Genomic DNA, 21,837 nt, shown 5'->3' with positions numbered 1-21,837 from the left:
TATTTCCTATTTTCTATGGTTCTACCCCTGTCCTCCTCGGAAATGAGCGATAAGGTCATTATTGTTTCCTCCTTCTCTAGATATTGGGGCTCATGTGAGTTGTTTTGGGGGAGCAACTACATTACCTTCACCACCCACCTACTATGGAAAATTTTGCTTTTGTTCCGACTTCCCTTGTTTAGCCTCATAGCATTTGGAGTAACTTATCCTTCTGTGGTAATTGGACCCCTGTTTTTTAATACCCTTTTACCTTGTCAGTTCCAGATTACTGAGCTTTGGATATTTGCCATTGAGACCCTGTCAGATGTTGTTTTAAGGGAATCCAGCATTGGTGACTGTGTTCTTGGTTCAAGGCCTATGGGCCAAACTTCTTCACCTCTTCCATGTTTCATGGTATGTAATTGTTGATATTTGGGTTCTGAGAATAATCTTCAGAGGGTCTGGTCTTCTATTTCCATTCAAGTGATCCCATTTTATGCCAGAGGCAGTTCAGGACTTCTTTCATAAGGGTACCATCTAATGAGATGGTCCTTCTCATCTATCTTTTGTTCCATAGATAATGTGGAATTGGTGCTCAATCATCTATTTGTCGTTCCTGAACCATTTCTAAGTATTTTCCAATTTCACAGTGGAGTCATCTTTAGTTCTTTATTGGGGTATTCACTCCTTTTTTTGAATGATTAGGATTGTTGAATGCATCCCTTCATTTCCCCATACCCCTTGCATTCATTTTGTATTTCCCCTTTGTTCATCAAGTGTGTGTGTTTGTTTGAGGCACTTCTTTTCAGACTTGCCTCAGTGTTCTATAAGTTCTTTTGGGTAGTCTAGGAGTTTGCTTGTCTGATACATGTGAATGATTTTTGTTTCCACCATTACTTAGATGACTAGTTATTTCTACTCTCCTCACATGAAGAATTTACCCTACTCAGTTTCTTCTCCAGAAAGATACCAAGGTAGGTTGGTTTCTCAGGATAGAAAAATACTTTTACACCCACAAAAAACATTTTTGTTCATCTTTGCATATTTTTTCAACTCCATGATCAAATGGGCCCTACCTTCCTCCCCTTCAGTTAAGGGCTTTGTAATGTATGCAGCATATTCTCTTCTTCTCAAATTGCATAAGAAGTTCCATCTCTCTTTTGGGGGTGTAGACTTCTCTGGAAACTCTTCATCTTCTTGCATGTACCCACAAGCATCATACTTTGTGGGTTTTCTTAGACCAATGAAGCCTTATTCAGGATCTCTTTGATGCTTATGTCACCCTCCTTCTTACTTGTAAGCTGATTTTGCATGTGGGTTGGATTGAGACAACACAGTTGTGGGTATTTCTCATCCCTTTCCTTGTCCCAAAAGTAATCTTTTTATGAATGCCCTTTCTGATTGGGATCATATCTTGACACTCAAGAAATTTCAGGAGATGGACTTTTTCCAAATCCTCTCTCCATATCAAACTAACATCCATGGGCTGTTTGAAGCCAGTTGATGATGGTACACTCTGAAAATTCTACAGTGGTCTCGTACATCTCTAGGGACCTTCTATAGTGGGCCCACAGCCATCACATCACTTTGTTGGCATGTCTACTTCCAGGAGCCCTGAATATTCTCATGGATTGATTATCACATCCATACAAGAATCCAACTACAGAGTGGTTTTGGATGCTTAAGTTTTTCAGGAGTTGTGTGTTCAGTGAGATGTCTTAGATTTATATGCTCTTGCCTATCATTGTAATACACAACTTCCCCATTCTTGATTTTCTGTTCCATGCAGTAGGTGCTCTCAGTTTGGAGTGGATGTGTCAGTACCAATATGCATATTCTTCTTTTGCCTCTTTACTTTGGTTTTTACTTAATGTAAACCACCCTATGCTGTTTTATGTTGGTGGCTTTATATTGACTTGCTCAAATGTGGTTTCCACTGCTGTGCTAGCTTTTGGTGTCATTCCTTTCTTTTTCTTTATCTCCAACACTCCTACATTAGCCACAATCAGGCAAGTGTCATCTGTTCAGTCCTTCACCAGAAAGGCCTGACTTTTGCATCGTATGACTTCCTTAAATTCCTGTCCTGTCTGTCCTTCCTCCATGGTAGTTTACCAATAATACAGGTGGTGCATGTACAATTGTATGTCTGTCTGATATGGTTATAATCTTTTTTATTGTAATGTTTTCACCTCACATCCATTTTTACTTGGTTTTTTTGACAGAGGTCTTTTGTTTCCCTGTTTTGGACTGTGAATGGCTTTATCTGCCACATTTTAGTTTTTCAAATATGCTTGTGTCTTCTGGTCAGCAGTTGTGTTATTTTGTTTCTTCTACATTCTCCTCACCCTGCTTCACTACTGGATTGGTATCTCATTGTGGTCCTGCATGCTCTTAGCTGTTCTTCTGTCAAATCTTTCTCTTCATGTTCATTATATCGCCTTCCCTGAAATCCAGTTTCTTGCTCATATTGGCATGGAGATGTAGTTCAGTTTTGTATCATAATTTATGTCTGCCATGTTTATGTCTCCTAGTTCCTATGTTCTCCTCTGTCTAGGTTTTTATTTTATGCCTCATACTTTGGTTGCTTGAGAGGGTTATTCTACATTCCAATCTATTCCCTTCCTTTCATATCTCACCTGTATAACCTTTCCATAACCGACCTCCTCATTTGGAAAGTCAGGGCTTTCTGTTGGTATGACATGCACTGCTGCCTTCCATGGTTACCACTTATTTATACCTTGGATTCCTGATCTATTTCACAACCTTTCTCCCATTACTTTATGGTTTAGATTTGCCAATTGATCCACTTTGCTTTTTTTTTCCTTTCTCCTGAAAATAGTCATCTAGTTCATGTTTCTCTCCATCAGATCCATTACCTTACCGTATTCTGCATTTTTGTCTTCCCTTTAGGGAAATATCAGTGCTGGTATGTAGTACACTTCACACACCTTTACACCTTTGTTTCTCAGTGAATGTTAAGTACCTTATTCATTTTTGTTTCCTTGGAGGGTCTTTTTTTTTTGCATGTTTTAATTCCACTCTGTAGTGAATGTTGCCTTTCCAGGTAAACTTAGTCTGAAATCCACATTGTATGATCTGTGATGATATAACATCTCGAGTGACCCATGGTGTTGAGGCTTGTCCAACTGCCGACTTTTTGTACAGTTCCAGATGCTTGTTAATTAAACCCTCAATGTGATCTCTCTGCTTTTCAAAATGCAATGGAACATAACATATTCCTCTCAGGCCATACATTCATGGACTAATATCAGTAGTCTAGGCAGGGATTACTGCCCAAATCTGATGATACATGGGATTTGATGCTCTTCCCAAAATGGATGTGATGTACAATTTCAGGTGCTGGTAGGTGTTAGTTGATCATCTCTATGATTGCTCTGGTTTTTAAAACATGTTATTGTGGTCACCCATGCACTGTCTCCAGTCCTATGGTCTTCTGGACTCTTCAGTGCACTTTCCTTCCCTTTTTCTAGAGGAATCTTTTCCACTTACTAGTTTGTAGCCACTAGGAGGCCTGTCATCCTGAGAGTGCACAATACCACTTAATTTGAGAGTAGGATGGTGGAATTCTGCCAGTGTAGATGGTGTAATTCTTTTCCTACTGTGAACCTACTCTACAATTTCAGATGCAGCCATTTATTGCAGCCTGTACCTCCAGCTGAGGCAACCTCCTTCTTACTGGATGCTGGTTACAAGTAGATCTGGTATTGGTTGGAGCCAGACCAACTACATAAGTTCTTGTATGTTTGAATGGTTACCCTCCTCCTACCATGGACTGGAGAGGCAACACCAAATTTTTCTACCATCTGCTGGATGTTGGATGCTGGTGGGTCTAGTTTGATTGCATTGGAGGTGCTGCATATGGAGGTGGATTCTTGGTGGAGAAGTTCCTCTTTCCTCTCAATAGCCATTCTTGAGGTGAAAGGTAAAATACCCTTTTCTTATGAAAGACCTGATAAATGGTTCCAGATGTTACCTGGTGTTTGATTGAGGTCAACCTCTGAATTATGATCTGCCATGTCCTCACCACTCATCAAGAAGAGGTCCCTTTATTTTTGTAACTTTTCAAAAAGTCCCTCCTTTGTTTCCACCCTCTTATCAATGCATACTAACAGGTGAAAAGTATATATGGCTCAGAAGTGCTGTGATCTCTCATGTGTTGTTTTTAATTCTCTCACACCCCATATTTTTCCTTTGAGTGCTGTCAAAAGAGAGATTATCATCTCACTAGTCTTCCACCTGTTCAATATGGGATTCTAGCTTATTATGAGAGGAAGTAAGATATCATTTTCAAAGTTAAAAATTTCCAAAACTGAAAATGTATTTTCAATAGGCACTTACCTTATTTCACATTTATCACCTGTCCTCCCTACTTCTGGTGTGGTATGCAGATGTCTCATGTTAACATATCTGATGGTAAGTGAGGGTATTTAGGCTAGTAGTGAGCAAATATTTGCACCAATAAAAGACAGTATTTGTCAAAAGTTTTTGTGTGAGGTGGTATCTATTGGGAATACATGTTCAGCTGAGGAAAATGTGAACACATGTAACATAGAGAGTTCTTACATCATATTTTACTTCTTGTAATAATTCTAATAGAAATGATTTTGGAAAGAAAGCTTTATAAATTTGCATCTTTAAACTTGTCTTATTTTACTCAAAATGTTATAATTTAGTAATGAGATTGGGGAAGAAGAGAGAAAAAGAAAGAGAGACAGAAAATCGTTACCAGGTAGTTGATGGAGTCCATCGCTTAATTTGTGCATGTAAAAACCCTCAGGCCCCATTAAAAGGTAGATATTTATTTTCTTTTTTTTTTTCTTTTTAAATTATTGTTGCTAAACATAACTAATATGCATAAATAATAATAAAATTACATTTAGTTTAATTTCATGGCAATTTGCAAATGGTAGATTTTATAAGTATGTCAGATGGATAAGAATGTTGTACAAATATCTTTAGCTACATGTTTTTATTATTTATATTGATAACTAAATTTTTCTTATATTTTTTGTGAATTATTTTTCTAAATTATATACATTGTAACTTTTTTAAAATATATTTCCTGATGTACAGTACAAAACTTAAGTTCATGATCTACATATTATTCCAGGTGAAACGTTATAAAAATGTCATTCATCCTTAATTATATCCTATGTGAGGATAGTATGCATCATTGTCATACTTATAGAAACAATTTGAACAAAAACATAATGTTTGGTAACATATATGTACAAACAGCTCGTTTGGGTTGAGAAAATATTTTACTTAGAGGAGTGAACAACGTTTCAACCTTCTTTGGTCATCGTCAGGTTCACAAAGAAAGAAAGAGGTAACTGACCAGAAGCTGACCATATGTTTGAAAGGAGTTCTGTAACTGAGTGTCAGAATGTAGAGGGCAGTGTTAGATGTTTGAATATATAATATTATATTATTTATTTTATTATTTTTAATATAGGTATAAAGGTGTTCCTTTGTATTGGTTTATTTTGGGTTTAAGTTGTTGTATAAGTAAGGATTCTTTAATTTTGCATTTGTTTATGTTTGTTTCTTTATTTAGTATTTGAGTGTTTTCTGTGGTTATGTTATGTTTATTTGACTTGCAGTGTTTGAAAACGTGTGAAGGTGACTTTTTATCTTCTTTGAATCTGGTTTCCATTTTTCTACTTGTTTCTCCAATATAGAAGTCTTGGCAGTTATCACATTGTATTTTATAAATAATGTTGGTGTGGTGTTTGTCAGTGTAGTTTTTACATAGTATAAACCTCAGTTTTTGAATAAATTTGGTATTAACTGGAATGTCATATTTTGTTACTAGTTTTTGCCAAATGTTGGTTATTTTTCTGCTGATATCAGGAATATATGGTATACAGTATATGGTTTTGTGATTTTTTAATTTGTGAGATATATTTACTTTTGTTGGTTGATTTTGCTTTCTGTCTAGGTGTGTGCGTATAATGTTTTCTACGGTTTATGGAGGAAACTTATTAATGTTGATGAAGCATTGTTTTATTTTGTCTACTTCATCGTTAATTTTATCTGGTGAGCATAGTTTTATGGCTGTGTTTATTTGGTTTCTTAGTATGTTGAGTTTTTGTTTTGTTTCATGTGCTGAGTCTCAAGGAATGTATAGTCCAGTATGGGTGATTTTTCGGTTGATTTCTGTTTTAAATTGTGTGTCGGTTCTTGTAATTTTGAGGTTAAGAAATTATATTTGATTGCTTTCTTCTTGTTCACATGTGAAGTTAATGTTGGGAGGTATAGAGTTTGTGATTGAAAAAATTAAGCATGTGTTCTGTAGATCTGAATCCCACAACTGTGTCATCTACATATCTGTACCAGTATAGTGGTGGATGTAATGCTGTGTTAATTGCTTGTGATTCAACTTGTGTCATAAAAATATTGGCTAAAACTGGTGATACTGGGTTGCCCATCCTTAGGCTATTTGTTTGTATATAGTTTTGGTTGTTGAACATGAAGTTTGTCTTCGTCGTTGTGAATTCTATGAGGGTTGCTAATTGGTTGCTGGGAATGTCTATTGATGGGTTAGGGTCTCAGATATAGAGTTCTAAGGCTATCTTGCAGTGGTTGGAACTTCTGTAAAGAGGGATATAACATCGAAACTGGCCATTAAAGCTTTGTGGTTAAGTTGATTTAGATTACACTTGAAATTAATAGAATCTTTGATGAATGAGCTGGCTGATATTACATATTTGGAGAATGACCATGCTAGGTATTTACCAAGATTGTAATTAAATGATTCATATGTGGACATTATTGGTCATAACAGACAATCTGGTGTATGTGGTTTGGGGATGCCGTATATTTGTGGTGTGCATGAATCAGTTTTACGTAGGTAGGAATAAAGTGTTTGTGAAATTATGTTGGCTTTTTTAATTTTTTGTAGTATTTGGTTTAGTTGTGTTTCGTGTGTTTTTGTTAAATTTGTGTGTATTGGTTTGAATTTGTTCGTGTCTGATGGGATGTTTTTCATTTTTTGTGTTCATGTGTTCATTATGACTGTAGCATTACCTTTATCTGCTTTTAGAATTTTTATGTTTTTGTCTTGTTTTAGGTTTTTAATGGAATTAATATCTCTTTTTGTAAGATTGTTTTTAGCTTTCTGTTTTGTGAAATTATGTTGATGGTTTTGTGAGAAAATTTTTTGAAAAATTGTTTAAGATGTTGTTTTTAGGTGTTTCTGGAAAATATAAATTTTTAATTTTTCCTGGGAAGTTTGGCTGTTGGGTGTCAGTAAAATTGTCTAAGTTGTCTTCTTTCTGCTGGTTGTTTTTGGTTTTCTGCAGAAATTATCACAAGTCTCCTGGCTAGATCTTCTAAACATGTTTTTACATATATATTTCTCTCAAAGTGGGTTTTCTTGACATCACTGATTATAATGTTTGATAAACTATTGCATCCATATGACATTGAGTTGAGTTTAGTGTGTTGGTCATGACATACTTAAACCTGATTTTAAATTAGTTAAACTTATTTAATTGTTCTTGTTTTGTCAATATCTGTGTCTTTATTGGTTCTGAATGTCTTACTTGTAAGAGGGGCATAAGTTTATTTGTTCATCCGAGAGACCCTTGGTTTTGTTACATCCTTCAGGCTCTCAGTCTTTCCCTTTACTTTCATTGTTTTTGTAGTGTTTTTTCTCACTTTTTATTTTTTATAATTTTTTCCAGTGTAGTTGTCTTACAAATTTTGTATTGGAAAATTTTAGATCTCTTAAAAAACAACTGTAAACACTGTTTTGTTATATCATTCCTCTTTATTTTTGTTGTTTCTTTCTTTTTCCTTCCTATTTTTTTATCCTTCATATTTTTTTCCACTCCAGTTTGATGTGATGGTTTTTTTTAGTATTCAGTCTACTTAACTACTGGGGCATCTCAAGTGGGAATCTTCTTCCAATAGGTACAAGACAATGCTTTTTTTTTTTTTCTGCTTTGATCAAGGATACCTGTCTGGCCACCACCTGAAATCATACCTACATCTGTGTATGTCTACCTATGCATATTCTATTCATAGCACCCAAATGTTTTTATATTTTGAATAAAGAATGTTTAGGGTGAAGAGGTACTCTGTTGAAAAAATTATTTTCCTTTTTTTATCTATATTTTTTATTTAGTCTATGCCTCTTAGCAAGCTTTTAAAACCAGTATAATTCCTCAAAGAGCCTTTCATAGTCCATAAAGCCTGTTTTTATTTTATGGTTTAACTTGTAAAAATATATATGTGTGTGTTTATAGCAGTAAACCTTTTTTGTTTTTTGCTTAAAATTTAAAATATAGGTCTTGGTTGTAGATATTTTACATTATTAGTTATAAGAAAGATTATTCTCAATTGTTAGGTACAATGTGAGAAACAATATAATGCCTCCACAAGAGAGATTTTGCTTAAAATATCTGGTACTTGTGTTAAGTTTAGCCATTATCTTAAAGGCTGACTACAAAGTACACTGTTTGGAGGCTTGCCAGTTTCCGATTTATTATGTTCTGTACATTACATGTTACAATTTCAAATAGCTGGAAATTTGAATTGGAATTAAGTCAGTTTTAATTTGTGTCAAATTTATGACATTTACCAACAAGATTGATATGCACAATTTTCTTTCATAAGACAAATACAATTTAATATACAAATAACTAATACAATTTATAATAATGGTTATTACAAATAGTTAAAATTATTGGTTTGTATACAAGAGTTTTACAAACTTGCAAACAATACTGAGTCTTACATCTGGTCTGGAAGTAAATATCTTATCAGCAGTCCAGGTTCATGATGAGCAAATTAATTCTGAGTTGATATTGTTACACTTTGCTTTAGCTAGCTTGTTTGGTTGACCTTATACCATTTATAAGCTAACGTTTTACCAAAAACGATATCTAATGTCAACAAGACATTATCATATTTCCCTAATGCTTCCTCAGACAACAAATCATCATATCAGTAATACAGCTTTGTTAGATTATTTTTCTTATTGATTTTCTAATTTCTAATTCTAACATTTTGGCAATTTTCACAATATTATTTTGTTATATTTTTCTTGTTGTTCAAGGAAGGGTGAGTCACGAAAACCTTGGTAATCAGATATCAAATATTATTGTCACAGATAAATATAAATTAAATTATGATTTGAATTTATTTTGTATTTTGTCTCTAATTCAGATCTTGGACATGAGTCCCCAATTTATTATATGATGTACATTAAGTATTAAGATTTCAAACAGCTGGAAATTTTTAGTTTAATTTAGAAGTTATTTTAATTTCAATATGAATCAAAATTATGGTACTTGCCAACAAGATTTATAGATACAATTTTTTTAACATAAATGTATTTTAATATAAAAAATATACAATTTATGGTAGTGGTTATTGCAAGTAGTTAATATAAATAATTACTTGTATACAAAAATTTTACAAGCTCACAAACAATATTCAGTCTTCTGTCTGGTCTGGAACTAAATATTTTATCAATGGTCCAGGTCCACAAGGTACAAATTACTTTTATGTTGATACACGGACATCCTTCATTTGATGGGAATGCTAGCTAGCTCTATTTTTTGTTTGGCCTAATGCAGTTTACAAGGTTTCTTGTATTTATTGTCATAAATGTAAGAGTTGTACTGTGTTTTTAGTTTAGGAAAATATTAAGTTTAGATGCAATCCCAAGTAATTACAAACTTTCTGTCAATCTTTGTGCCATCAGGTCTGAATTTGGAGTGGACATATTTGATTACCACACTTCATATTTATGAGAAGAAATATTTTTTTGGTAGTGGTTATCTGTTTCTTTGAATATCAGATTTAAAACAAATACTTTAGAATTATGTTCTATGTTTCAGAAACTGGCACATTCCTTTATTTTATCACTTTAAACATACAAAATAAGAATCAGTAGTAAATATTTTGGAAATTATAGCATACAAAACTTCTGTGTTTTGCATTCAGATATTGATGTTTTCTGTTTATTTAATGTATGAGGAATTTTTCATACTGGTGTAAAAAATTATGTACGACTTCTTACATTTGTAGAAACTGAAGAGAAATATGGACATCAAATTAAATTAAGAGCATGCAACAAGTTCTAGAATAAGTACCCAAATTAATAAATAGTGCAAAAAACTGTTATTACTTCTGATGTATCAACAGAAGGGTTGAGTGCATTACTAAAATCTAATTAAAGTTAACTCATGTTCTTGACATGTGCAGGAAGATGGAGCAGATCTTTGAATGATCAAAAATGTAACTTCTGGGACTTTCATAAACAATGTGTAGCTTATGATCCACCTTTCCTTCTGCAGAAAAGAATAAAAGCCAATGGAAAGAGAGATAACAAAACACAGATAATTATAAATCACATGGAGGTACTAGAAACAGTGAAGTGAGGAGTTTGAAAAGTGTGGATATTTGTGTAGTAATTAGTTTTTCTTACCAACATGGTTCAGTTTATATTAATTTTTAAAAAGTTTGATTAGTAGATGTTTTACAAATTGTTATTATTTTTATTTACACTATGACATTTTTACTTGTAGTAACTATTGATGGACTGGATTGGAGTGGAGTCAAATTCTTCCAACTTACAGCTCAGTGGCAGACCCATGTGAAATTTCTACCAGTAGCCATGTATGCTAATTTAGAAGCAAACATATAATTTCTTTTGTGAAACCACTCATAGGAATGAACACTAAACATTGGAACTACAAAGAATATTGAAGTAAAATATAAGAGTCACTGCTGGACACCATAATCATTGCTGTGATAGTTCACGATGAATAGACTTTGCAAGAATTCCGGTGTTATTTTGCCTATGTCGCTGAGTTTTAGTTTTTGTTTAACTGTATCAAGGTGGCTCAATTGGTATTGAAGAACTTTTACACCAAGGTGGTTGGACAGCAAGATTATTGTGTTCAGTATGTTATTGTAACTAACAGTTGTCATCTTCCATCAGGATGGTTGAATAGAAACACTGCTGTTTTCTGGTAGGTGCAAAAAAATGTGTAATTATTGCAACATTACAACTTTCTCCATGGACTTGAAATGGTGTTGTTTGACATAAATACTTAATATGTTCAACCATAGGTTGGTATTCTAAGATATTTATATATTTCTTCATAGTATGATTAGGTTAACACACCAGTCTGTGCATAGTTGAAATGCTACAGTAGTGGAATTATAATAACATTGTCACGTCATGATAATAAACTAAATCTACTTGATTTTATAGGAGTTGTACTTGGAAATGACACACATCTTTATTGATAGATAAAGGTGAATTAGAAAAGTTTTAGGATTGATGCTGTTGAAGTAAGAACTGAACAGGTTACTGGAGAACATTTTGAAATACTTTATCCAATAAATTTCACTTCAACTTGTATGTAAACATACTTAGAAAATTAAAAGCAAATACACACTCACACAGAAACACTTGTACTATACGATTTTGTCACATTAAAATGTTATTTAATTATTATTCATTTATTAGCTTCAAACTTGTATATTCTTATTTGCTTCAGTTTTCTGCTTGTTATTATGATCCACATATACATAAGGTACTGTTAAAAGGTATCTGAATACAGTTACTTGGTTATCTGGTGCATGCATAACATTATGGGTACTTTTGAAAGTCCAATTTTATAAGATATTGTGAAGGACATTCTGCATAAATAGGGAAAATAAACAGTTCTGTGCTTGATAAAGTTTTTGATAAAAATTGCAATTATTTCTATAATATATATACACTACTTTAATTTTGATCAGTGATATTCTATCATCCTATGTTCTCACCTCATCAACTTTCCAATGTCATAAAAAAGTATGCTCCTTATTTAAGAGTAACTGTCAGTTCTGAAACACATTGGTACAAAATGAGCTTATATCAGGTCTTAATCTTCCACAAAATTACTGACTGTATTCAGAAAACCTTAGAATCTTGTTTTATTCTACAAAATGGTGATGGATATTTGAGGCTACAGTGTAAAGAATGCATAGTCAAGCTGAAAGTTCTGAGCATCTTACAAACTAACAAATGATAATTAAAGGTTTTAAATAAATTTCAAGAACTGTAACATATTTTGTCTTATAAGCAATGAAATGGCCATGATCTGTGAATCTATATTTCTTATTGTACATTTTAAGAAAGTTGGAAAAAAAAACATCTTTGCACTGAAATTATAAGAATAAATTTGCTATTCCATTAAGCAGATGTACTCCCTAATTACACAGGCTTAGAATCTAATTTAATTTTTGAAGAAGTATAGTAAGATGTTAATATTATTTTAGTTTGTCAACCTGAAGGATCATTCTTACAAAAGTTGCATATTTATTTGTTTCATTGCTTAATTTATATACTTCTACCCTTTTTAATAGACAGTATCATAAGTTTTGTGTAAAAAAATCATTTAGCTTGTACACAGTTTGAAATAGATTGCAAATGCTTGGTAAGGTTACCAAACATGAACTTCATGCCAACAGAAATTGGCTTTCAATTAGTTCTTTGGTTGCAGAAAAATAACTTGTTTATTAGGACTATATTTTTATATCATTAATACACATTCTTTTACTGAAACTTTCAGTTTTATAACTAAAATGTTATTTACAATTATCTTAACAATACACACATTACAGATATATTATTGATGAGAGTAGATGAGTTTTCAGCTGTTCTATGTGTAGTTTTGTGCACGTTTTTGTAACAATCTAATAATTTAGTTGGTATTTTCACCAAACTAGCATGAGGTCACTAGGGTGATCAATAATAACAAGCTAGTGTTTAAGAGTTCTGTGTTCAGCTAATTAGGTATATTACAATGTGTTTCTATCATTTTTAATATCCTGATCTACCTGTTTCATTGTGAATGCTATGATTTTATAATCACATTAACATTGGTTGTTTAGAATAAACTGTTATTTGCCCAAAGCTAGTTAAATGTTTATGAATATAGTTAGTAAGTGGTTCACACGACTACAGAAGAGTTTGACGAACGGGAAGCATTGACTGTGAACTACCATTGTACACATAATACTACTCCAAATGGAGCAATGACAGATTTTGAACTAGCTTAAAAACTTGTTGTGTACTCTCTTTTTTCATACATTGTAGCATTTTTTATGCCTAAATATAATGGTTATTGTAATATTCAAATAAGCCTGCTCAAAAATCCTTTCATTTGCAAGTCAAGACTGTTACCTTATTGACCTTGATGAATGACTTCTTAAAGCATTTGAAAGCCATAAATGTAAGCCTTAATTAAGTGCAGGAACCTTGTCAATATTAAAAAACTACTTATTCCCATCTGTTCTACCTTATATGAATTAATATAAATATAAAACATGTTTTATCCCTTAATGCTTGTAAAAACTTTTAAGTGTGAAATGTTTTAATATTAAAAGTATCTTTTGTTCACTGTTATATTATCAGATTTAATAAAAAATGTAATTAACAGAAATCAGTAAGTTAGGTGACAAATTAAAAATAATAATAAGTATGCATAGAATAATAGATTACCAAAATATTAGTTGATACAAAAATGTGGCCATGATGTGATAGATGCAAGTAAATTCACATTTATAATTAGATATTGAATGTTTTAAGTATCCTTAGATAACCATTTAATTATATTATACTGTATGTAAAAACAAATCATTAATGAAAATGTTATTCCCATTAAGAACTATTAGCTTTTGAAAATATAGAATCTGAATGTTCTTGGTTGGAAAAAACGTTCTGCAAATCTTAGACTGTCATATGTACTTGCATACTTGTTATTTGTTAGAAAGTGTAAAAATGTATGTTCATAGGGTCATAATAGAAAATTAGCATTAAATGTGCCATGAAATTTTCATTTTTAAATGAATATTAATTATTTGGTTAGTTTAGGAATAGAAGTAACTGACGCCTACTGAACAGTGAAAATAGTTTTCAAATAATTTAAATTTTCTTAAATTATTTTTACAGGCTGCTTGTTTTATATAGTTCTAAAAGGTGGTGAAGCCTGTATGACATGGTATCTTTATAATGTTTCTGTATATTTAAATTAACAGAATGAGAAACTTGCTAATTGAATGTCACAATAGGTATATTGTGCAATAAATGTTGCTGAAGCAAAATAGCTGAATTTTGGAATTGTATCGTTATAATGGAGTCATTTATCTTGAATTATTAGTGTGTAAATCTAACAGTAACCTTCATTTCTTATTGGATTCAACTGTTATTTTACTATTATAATATGACAGCAACATTATCTTTAGGAAACTGTAATTAATAATAAAAGAATGGTAAGTTAGAACCATTAAATTATTTTGCTGAAACAATATGTTTGTTATAAAACATCTGTTTTCTTGTGAACATTGTACTAAATTTGTTTTGATTTTCACAGATTACTTAATAATCTCTCATGGCTAGTGAACAAGTCACTGAGATTGTACAACTTTGTTGTTGCCCAATATATATTACAATAGAACATTGTGTTGGAAATATTATATTGTTTACCTTATTAATGTCTTCATCCCAGTACAAACTAAATTGTAGTTTGGCATGTATACTCAGTAAATATGTTTTCCTTTGCATAGAGTTTCATTTCATTTCAAGAAACAAAACTAAAATCAGTAGGCAGTATGCCTATGTGTTTCTCAACAAGAGAAGTGTTTATTCACTGTAAACCAAAATATAATAAAACTTTTAAAAATATTGTATTGGTCAGTGGACCTAATTGTAGTTTTTTTGGATTTTAAAATTGAATTTAAATTTATTGAATGTTATGTTACTGTTTTGAGTATAATATTTTTACTTCGTGATTATAAAATATTGAAAGAGCATGTGTTGAAACTGACATAGGTTATATCTATGCTTTTGTCATATTTTCCTCTCTAGCACAAAAATCTGAATAGATAGTTGACTTTCAATCAAATACAACATTAAAAAAGCAAAGATTTATTCTATTTGATTTTTATGGTTTTTAATGCATAACATTTTTAGTTATTTTTACTTGCTACAGTGAGCCTATGTTTATATAAGATTAGAAAAATATGTAACACTTATGCAACTAATTTATTTCTCTGAATTGTTTAGAGGTAAGTTCTTTAATATACAAAAAATAAATATGAAGTTGACCTGTCATTTGAATCTACTTACCAGGATGCTGCTGCTACTTTCAGTGACAAGTGGTGAAGAGAGTTGTAGGTTGGCCTTTGTATTTATTGTTAATTGTTTTTAATGTCATTAAAAGAGTTATGTTAGTCTTAAAGGAATAGCAAATTGTATATAATATTGTACTTTAATTTTTATTTCTCACATTTCTCAAGTGTTGTTTATATTGCATTAAATATCATTTAATGTTGAATACATGAAATACTAAATATGGAGTTTTAGTTTTATTCAAATCTTTTTTTTAGACTAATAATATCCCATTTTTTATGGAAGCTTTGAATTTTATTATATTCTAACATTTGTTTCATCATTTGAAGAAGTGTACATAAATGAGTTGGGGCTTAGGCTAGTGTTCAACATGACAGACTGTAAATCTATAAGTCCATGGCTTATATCCTATACCTGCAAAGTCATACTCAACACTTTGAGTATATGGGTGCATTGTAAGTACAACAGTCAAAATCAACTATAGATTAGAGTATCCCAAGAATTGGTTGTGGGTACTGTTGAATAGTTTTCTATTCAAAAGTAGAAACACCTCATACAGACAACGCTGTGTAACTTTGCACAAATAGTTGAAATAAGCAAGCATAGTTGAAGATAGTCTTCAAAATGTTTTCTAATTTTGAAAGATTGTATTTTTTATCCCAGAAATCATAATTGCATATAACCTCAGCTGCAGTAGAAGCAAACACCAAAACAAGACATCTGATACTTGCATGTAATCATAAAGAGACTTGTTATTGCCTCCAAAAGTTCAGCATGCTAAATTACATTGAGCCAGCATTTGATTTTAGAAGTACTGTGTACTCGGTTTTCAAGCCACAAAATACTCAGACATTGAAAAGAATCAGAAGGTGTATGACCATTCTAACATATCTAGAAATGTTTATTGGTGATAGGATTACAAGTACCTTTAAAACTGTATTGATGAATAATGTTCTGTTGAGTATTATTTATTTAAATTAATAATTATTTATAAAATAAAAAATATAGTCGAAGGGAATACCTCATAAATGGTCCCAGGGCCAATAGGTTGGGCTGCAAATCAAAATGTTGATTCAGTGATGTTGCGCATGCCCTTAATTCTCAGTTGTGGATACATTATAATGGAAATAGTGAATTCTATTATTCATTTCAATATTCATCTGGTAGCAGATTATGGTGGCAGGCTGCTTTCCTTTGGTTCAGTGTTTCAAAATTAGGGATGATTTGTTCAGTTGGTTTATGATAATTGTTGTTATTAATATCATTATTATGTGTGATTTTGACAATTTCAAATCAAGCAGACAATTTTCAGATAAACTGTCTTTATTCTTGCTAATAACAGATAACTTGTGAACAACATTTGTTTATTCGTATCTGATAACAAATATTATGTAGACAAGCTGTATTTATTATTGGCTAACTACAGATAATTTGTAGACCACCCATGGTTATTCTTATCTGATTGCTCTCATACATGTTTTCAACTTGGGAATTGTATAACTTTTTCTGTGCTACTGAGACGTTTTATGCAAAACTTTACTGGCAGTTAAAGCTGAGATGTTACGATGTATCTGAGTCTTGTAATATTGAAAACTGCAAAAACAAATAGGTTGAATTCATAATTGGCCCTAATTTCCTTAGTATTAGCACCAAGAGAGTGAGTTTTTCAATATGGCAATATTTGAGAATTCATTTAAAATACCATTCATAGTAAACTTTTGTGTGTATAACACTGGAACATTTAGATTAATATTTGAATAACTTGACATAACAGCCATTGAATCAACACAGTGGAGGTAAATGTAATGTCCACTATTAGTTAATAATAGTTTGAGTATAAATCCACTAGGTGTATACATCAGGATAGCTCAGTTATTCTGTGAAATAAATGGTAGACAGGAATAAAGTGGTACAAACATTTAATTGGTTAAATTAGGAAATTTTAAAACTAGAATTATTATGCTGACAACAAAGTTCCCCAAAAATTTTATATTTACTTAGCAGACTATAAACTTTTCTGAGCACTACTTATCAATCGAGCAGTTCTTTCTGGTGGTTATAGATGCCTGTACTCCTGCCTTATCTTAGGACATGGTTTTGTTCAAATTGTAAGCATACATTTTCCAAATGAAACTATTACCAAATGACTAACCTGTAAGAGGCCTGATGTTTTCAGTGCATGGTACTGTCAAATTGATGCATGGTTATATGTATGTGCATCTTTGAGGGAACATTGGTTGGTACACAAGTATGCCTGAACTACAGAATTGTTTCATTGATATGTAAGATAGTTATTTGTAGTTAGGGAGTTTGTACTGGGATGAAGTTTTTTTTGTTTGTTTGTTTTTTATTTATGATAATCATCATACTGATTTTATATATATATATAATGGAGGAAGTTGTTGTTTGTAAAAGATATTCAGGTATTTTGACAGTTTCATAAGTATATAAAGGTAAAGCATTTTGGAATTGCACCTGAAATTGTTGCATCATTGTATTTCTACATTTCAAGATGTATGCTGACTACAAAATCTATAAACCATCTGTTCATTGTGTAGACTAGTTACTCTTAAGTATGATTTGGGAAATACTGTGGGCTTAGAATGCTGTAAAACTATTTGTAGGGTGATAGAGTTGTCGCTAGATATGCATTGACAGTTGTCTTAATAAAATAATTTACTGACAATTCTGATCAGATTTAGTGTTGGAAAAAAATCACAACTTAACCTTACTAATCAGAACTAAATGGCCATTGTGTGACATATGTGATTAACCTAGAGCTGGCTTTGGATTAAAAGCTTGTTGCAAAAGTGGGTTTGAATGTGGCCTTAAAATTGTTTCACTTGGTCCTCTGATATATTTAAGTGGAGTTTAGATTATGCTAATGTGCTACAATTCTAATTTGAAATCAAAACAGATGTCACCAGTGGTGAGAAAAACTGTTAATTCCATGACTTTGTGAGGCCCAAAGAAACTCATAACTGCTGTTTATATACCACATTTGTAGTGTTACTAGTATTGGTGACTCATTCATAGTGTATTTTAATGTTAGCATTTAATTTTTTAAGTTTAGTGAAACGTGAAGGTTCACAAGTGATTCCACTGTGTTTCATTTAAACTGATGATGTATAGGTTACTACATTAAGAAAATGATGATGTCACATAATTGAAAGCCATTCATATGACTGTATGTCACATTTTCTGATTAGTTACAGGACCAAATGAAAAGATTAATCAGCTTTGGATTTTTCTGTTTGGAAACTTCACTCATTAAATGAAATATAATGGAAGTTATCATCTTTACCATATAAGAAACTAAGAATCATCACATTGAAGCATTTTTTCTCCAAAGATATTTCATTACAGATTTGTTAAATGTGTAATTATATATTTACCCTGTGTGATCAGGTAGTGCTTACCAATGAGGTTTATGTTATGCGCTTAATATGCTTAATTGTTCCATGAAAATGTTTTATGCTTAAGTAAAGTGTTACATGAAGATATACAGTATTTGTGGCATGCAGAGGATGCAAGAACCTTACATCTTTGTGCTGTTTACCAATCTACGATTCTTTTGTTTCTAGTCTATTGTAATTATCTAAGAAATATTGTATTATATAGGAAGATGTATTAAATAGAACATTTCAAAATGTTTTAATGTTGTCATTTTGATTATGGTTTGAATACCTGTTATGTATTGCACTATGCAGTAATAAAACTGGATAAAATCATTGTGATTTATTATCCTTTTATTTAAGGCTTAATTTAAATTCTTTTTGGTTAATTTGTCTTTACGTGTTTGCAACATTATGCAATTACGTTTCAATATATATTTCATAATATAGAAGATGTAAGTTACTTGACAGACACATCTTAACAATGTCTCACTTTATGACAGATATGATATCTATTGTTTAATAATTTTGTTACAAACTCATCAATTATTTCCAGCATATCTTTAATGTCCAAAATTATGTCATTACAAAATTGATATGAGAACAGGGTACATTTTCTATTTATCTCAAAGCATGATTATTCTAAACTAGTGCATTTCAAATTAAGGACTACTAAAAGAGATTTGCAGTTAAAAAGCCAAGACATGATTAAGTTATGTATTATTATTTCTATCATATATGTCAGTTGATAAGGGGTTAACAACTATTGCAGTATGCATTCTTCTTTATAATAACTTTAAACATGTTTGAAATACATTAGTGACTGTCTTATTCCAGCTTATCATTACACATAAAACTCAGTTTTAATTCAAATTTAACTTAGTATCTGGCCTCTGTGTGACATTAGTTTTAATTAAATTTATACTCTCAACATAAATAAAGTGATGCATAATTATATCAAAACTAAAAGTAAACTGGTATTATTTATCACATTTTTGTGTGTGAATCTAGACAAGCTTGGAAACACCATAATAGTAATATAGTCATTAAACATAGAATTAGAGGGATGAAACACAGTTAGGATGAAAAGACCCAGGTAACAAAAATACAATAAACAGTTTAATGTATTAAAAAAATTGCCTCTATTGGCTCAAATTTAAGTCTGAGACCCACATAGCGAGGTGGTTAAGGCACTTAACTCGTACTCAGAGGGCCACAGGTTCGAATCCCAGTCACGTCAAACATGCTCGCCTTTTCAGTTGTGGGGGCGTTATAATGTGACAGTCAATACCACCATTAGTAGCCCAAGAGTTGGTGGTGGGTGGTGATGACTAGCTGCCTTCCCTCTAATCTTATACTGCTAAATTAGGGACTGCTAGTGCAGATAGCCCTTGTGTTGCTTTGCGATAAATTCCAAACAAACGAAGTTTTAGAAACGCGTAACCCTAGATGCAGTTACCTAGGATGGGATAGTTCCAGATATACTGTTGAATACGGAAAAAACGTTATACTAGGTGGAAATGTCCGGATGATACTATTTGTTAACTTCGCAATAAATTTATAAGCGTAGAATTACAAAATTTGATACATGGATTCTTCTTTATTATATGTGACGTCTCGTTTCGATGGTTTCAAAAGCAAACAAGCCGTGCTTGTAACTATATGGGTCTGGGTCGATCAGACGCAGGAGCGACTTATTTTGAAAGTTTATAATCCTGCGTGGGTTCATGGAGATTTCGGTCTCGGTGGCTGCGGTTTGATGATGGATTGGGTCACTCTTCTGCAGTCGTCTTTGGTCTGTATCATTCGATTTTTCTTGGTGCTTCGTCTTTGTGTTTCTTGGCCAACTAGGTGAAGGCTATCAGTGAAAGTAAAGGCATTGCACTTTCTGATATGTAGGTTTGATGTTTGGGTATCGTGTGAAGGTTTCGTGGTCACTATTATCCGCGTGTTCTTGTCGTTCGTGTTTAAGGTAACGTGGAGGTTATTACGTTGTTTGATGACGGTCGTTGGTGTTCACTAGCTTGGGATGGAGGGAGGGAATTGCTCGGTATTGAAGGAGTGTTGTTTGGGCTACGGTTTGGTTTGTTTTTACCAACGAATTGATCGTGACATTATAACGCCCCCACGCCTTAAAGGGCGAGCATGTTTGGTGTGACGATGATTTGAACCCGCGAACCTCGGATTACAAGTTGAGTGCCTTAACCATCTGGCCATGCCGGGTCAGCCTTACAAAAACAGGTAATTAAACATATTATAGTTACCCATATGAATATCAAACACTTGGCGAGAGCGAACATGTTAACCATTATAAGTGTGTATAATGACTTCGTCAAAATTCAAGATAAAATATTAAGAATGCTATTAACGTCTTTACAATAAAAGCCAACCTTTATGTTTGTTCATTTTATATTTAATTCTCTTGACTAAAATATATTCTGTAACCTTCCGATCCAGAAAACTGTCATTTAGATAAGATTTTGACATCCGATAGGATGTTACCTGCTTGTGATGTTCCGAGTTCTCTTCCATAATGCTCAGCAACTGCATTATCAGTACTGAGATTTTTTGTCACCCACGTGTTGAGATACCTTATCGTGTACTGGTCTTCGAGCTACATGTACTTCTGTATCCGTACCAAAGCATCTGCCACAATTACTTCACAAACAATATTCTTACTGTGGCATTGAGTTTGTAAAATGTATTTAGTATCTGTACAGTTAGTTTTCATACATCATGTTTTTTTTCTGTTGAACTTGTTAGTAACGATATAAGGAAGATGCTTGGCTCGTGTACTATTTTAATAAGTAAGTCCGGTCTTCTAATTTTTCTTTTCCCTTTTATGGTAACATTATCACTTACATATGGAAACACCCAACTAACTTATGCTTTAAATGTGCTTTCTTTGTTTCAACGGTTCAACAGAATGTTTCTTTTCTATTGCCTATAAAAATTTGTTATTATGTTTTGTGTAAGTCCACAAGAATTTTTTTCTTAAAAGAGTTGTCAAATGTTCTCTATCTTCCTACCATACTTCTTTCTTACAACAAAGTTTATCAATCCTGTGGAAATGGCCAGTAATACACTTCTTATTACAGCAGAAGGAGAAAGGTGTGGGTTGAAATACAAACAAGGAGATTTCCCCATCCTTGACACAAATTGTAGTATCTAGAAACGGAAAATGTCTATCAAGTACAGCGTTAACAAGTGTACATTTTCTGAATGGATGAACAGTATTCAAGAATTCATATAAACTAAAATGAGACTCTAAATTAGTTTTCCACTCTCCAAACATGTCAT

The 21,837-nt window shown here is 32.2% G+C and overlaps 1 protein-coding gene across 1 annotated transcript in view; it reads left to right on the top strand.

The window, feature by feature from the left end:
* Positions 1 to 18,874, top strand: part of KrT95D (phosphofurin acidic cluster sorting protein KrT95D) — a 129,516-nt gene extending 110,642 nt beyond the window's left edge. The window contains exons 20-21 of the mRNA XM_076503589.1: positions 4,674 to 4,790; positions 10,542 to 18,874. Of these exons, the coding sequence (XP_076359704.1) occupies positions 4,674 to 4,790; positions 10,542 to 10,660 (236 nt within the window). The 3' untranslated portion in view covers positions 10,661 to 18,874. The remainder of the gene's footprint in view (positions 1 to 4,673; positions 4,791 to 10,541) is intronic.
* The last annotated feature ends 2,963 nt before the right edge of the window (positions 18,875 to 21,837 follow it).

Source organism: Tachypleus tridentatus, chromosome 6 (genome assembly GCF_004210375.1).
Source record: "Tachypleus tridentatus isolate NWPU-2018 chromosome 6, ASM421037v1, whole genome shotgun sequence".
Taxonomy (NCBI): Eukaryota; Metazoa; Arthropoda; class Merostomata; order Xiphosura; family Limulidae; genus Tachypleus; species Tachypleus tridentatus.
The sequence above is the reverse complement of the archived record's forward strand: the minus strand, read 5'-3'. Positions and strand labels throughout refer to the sequence as shown.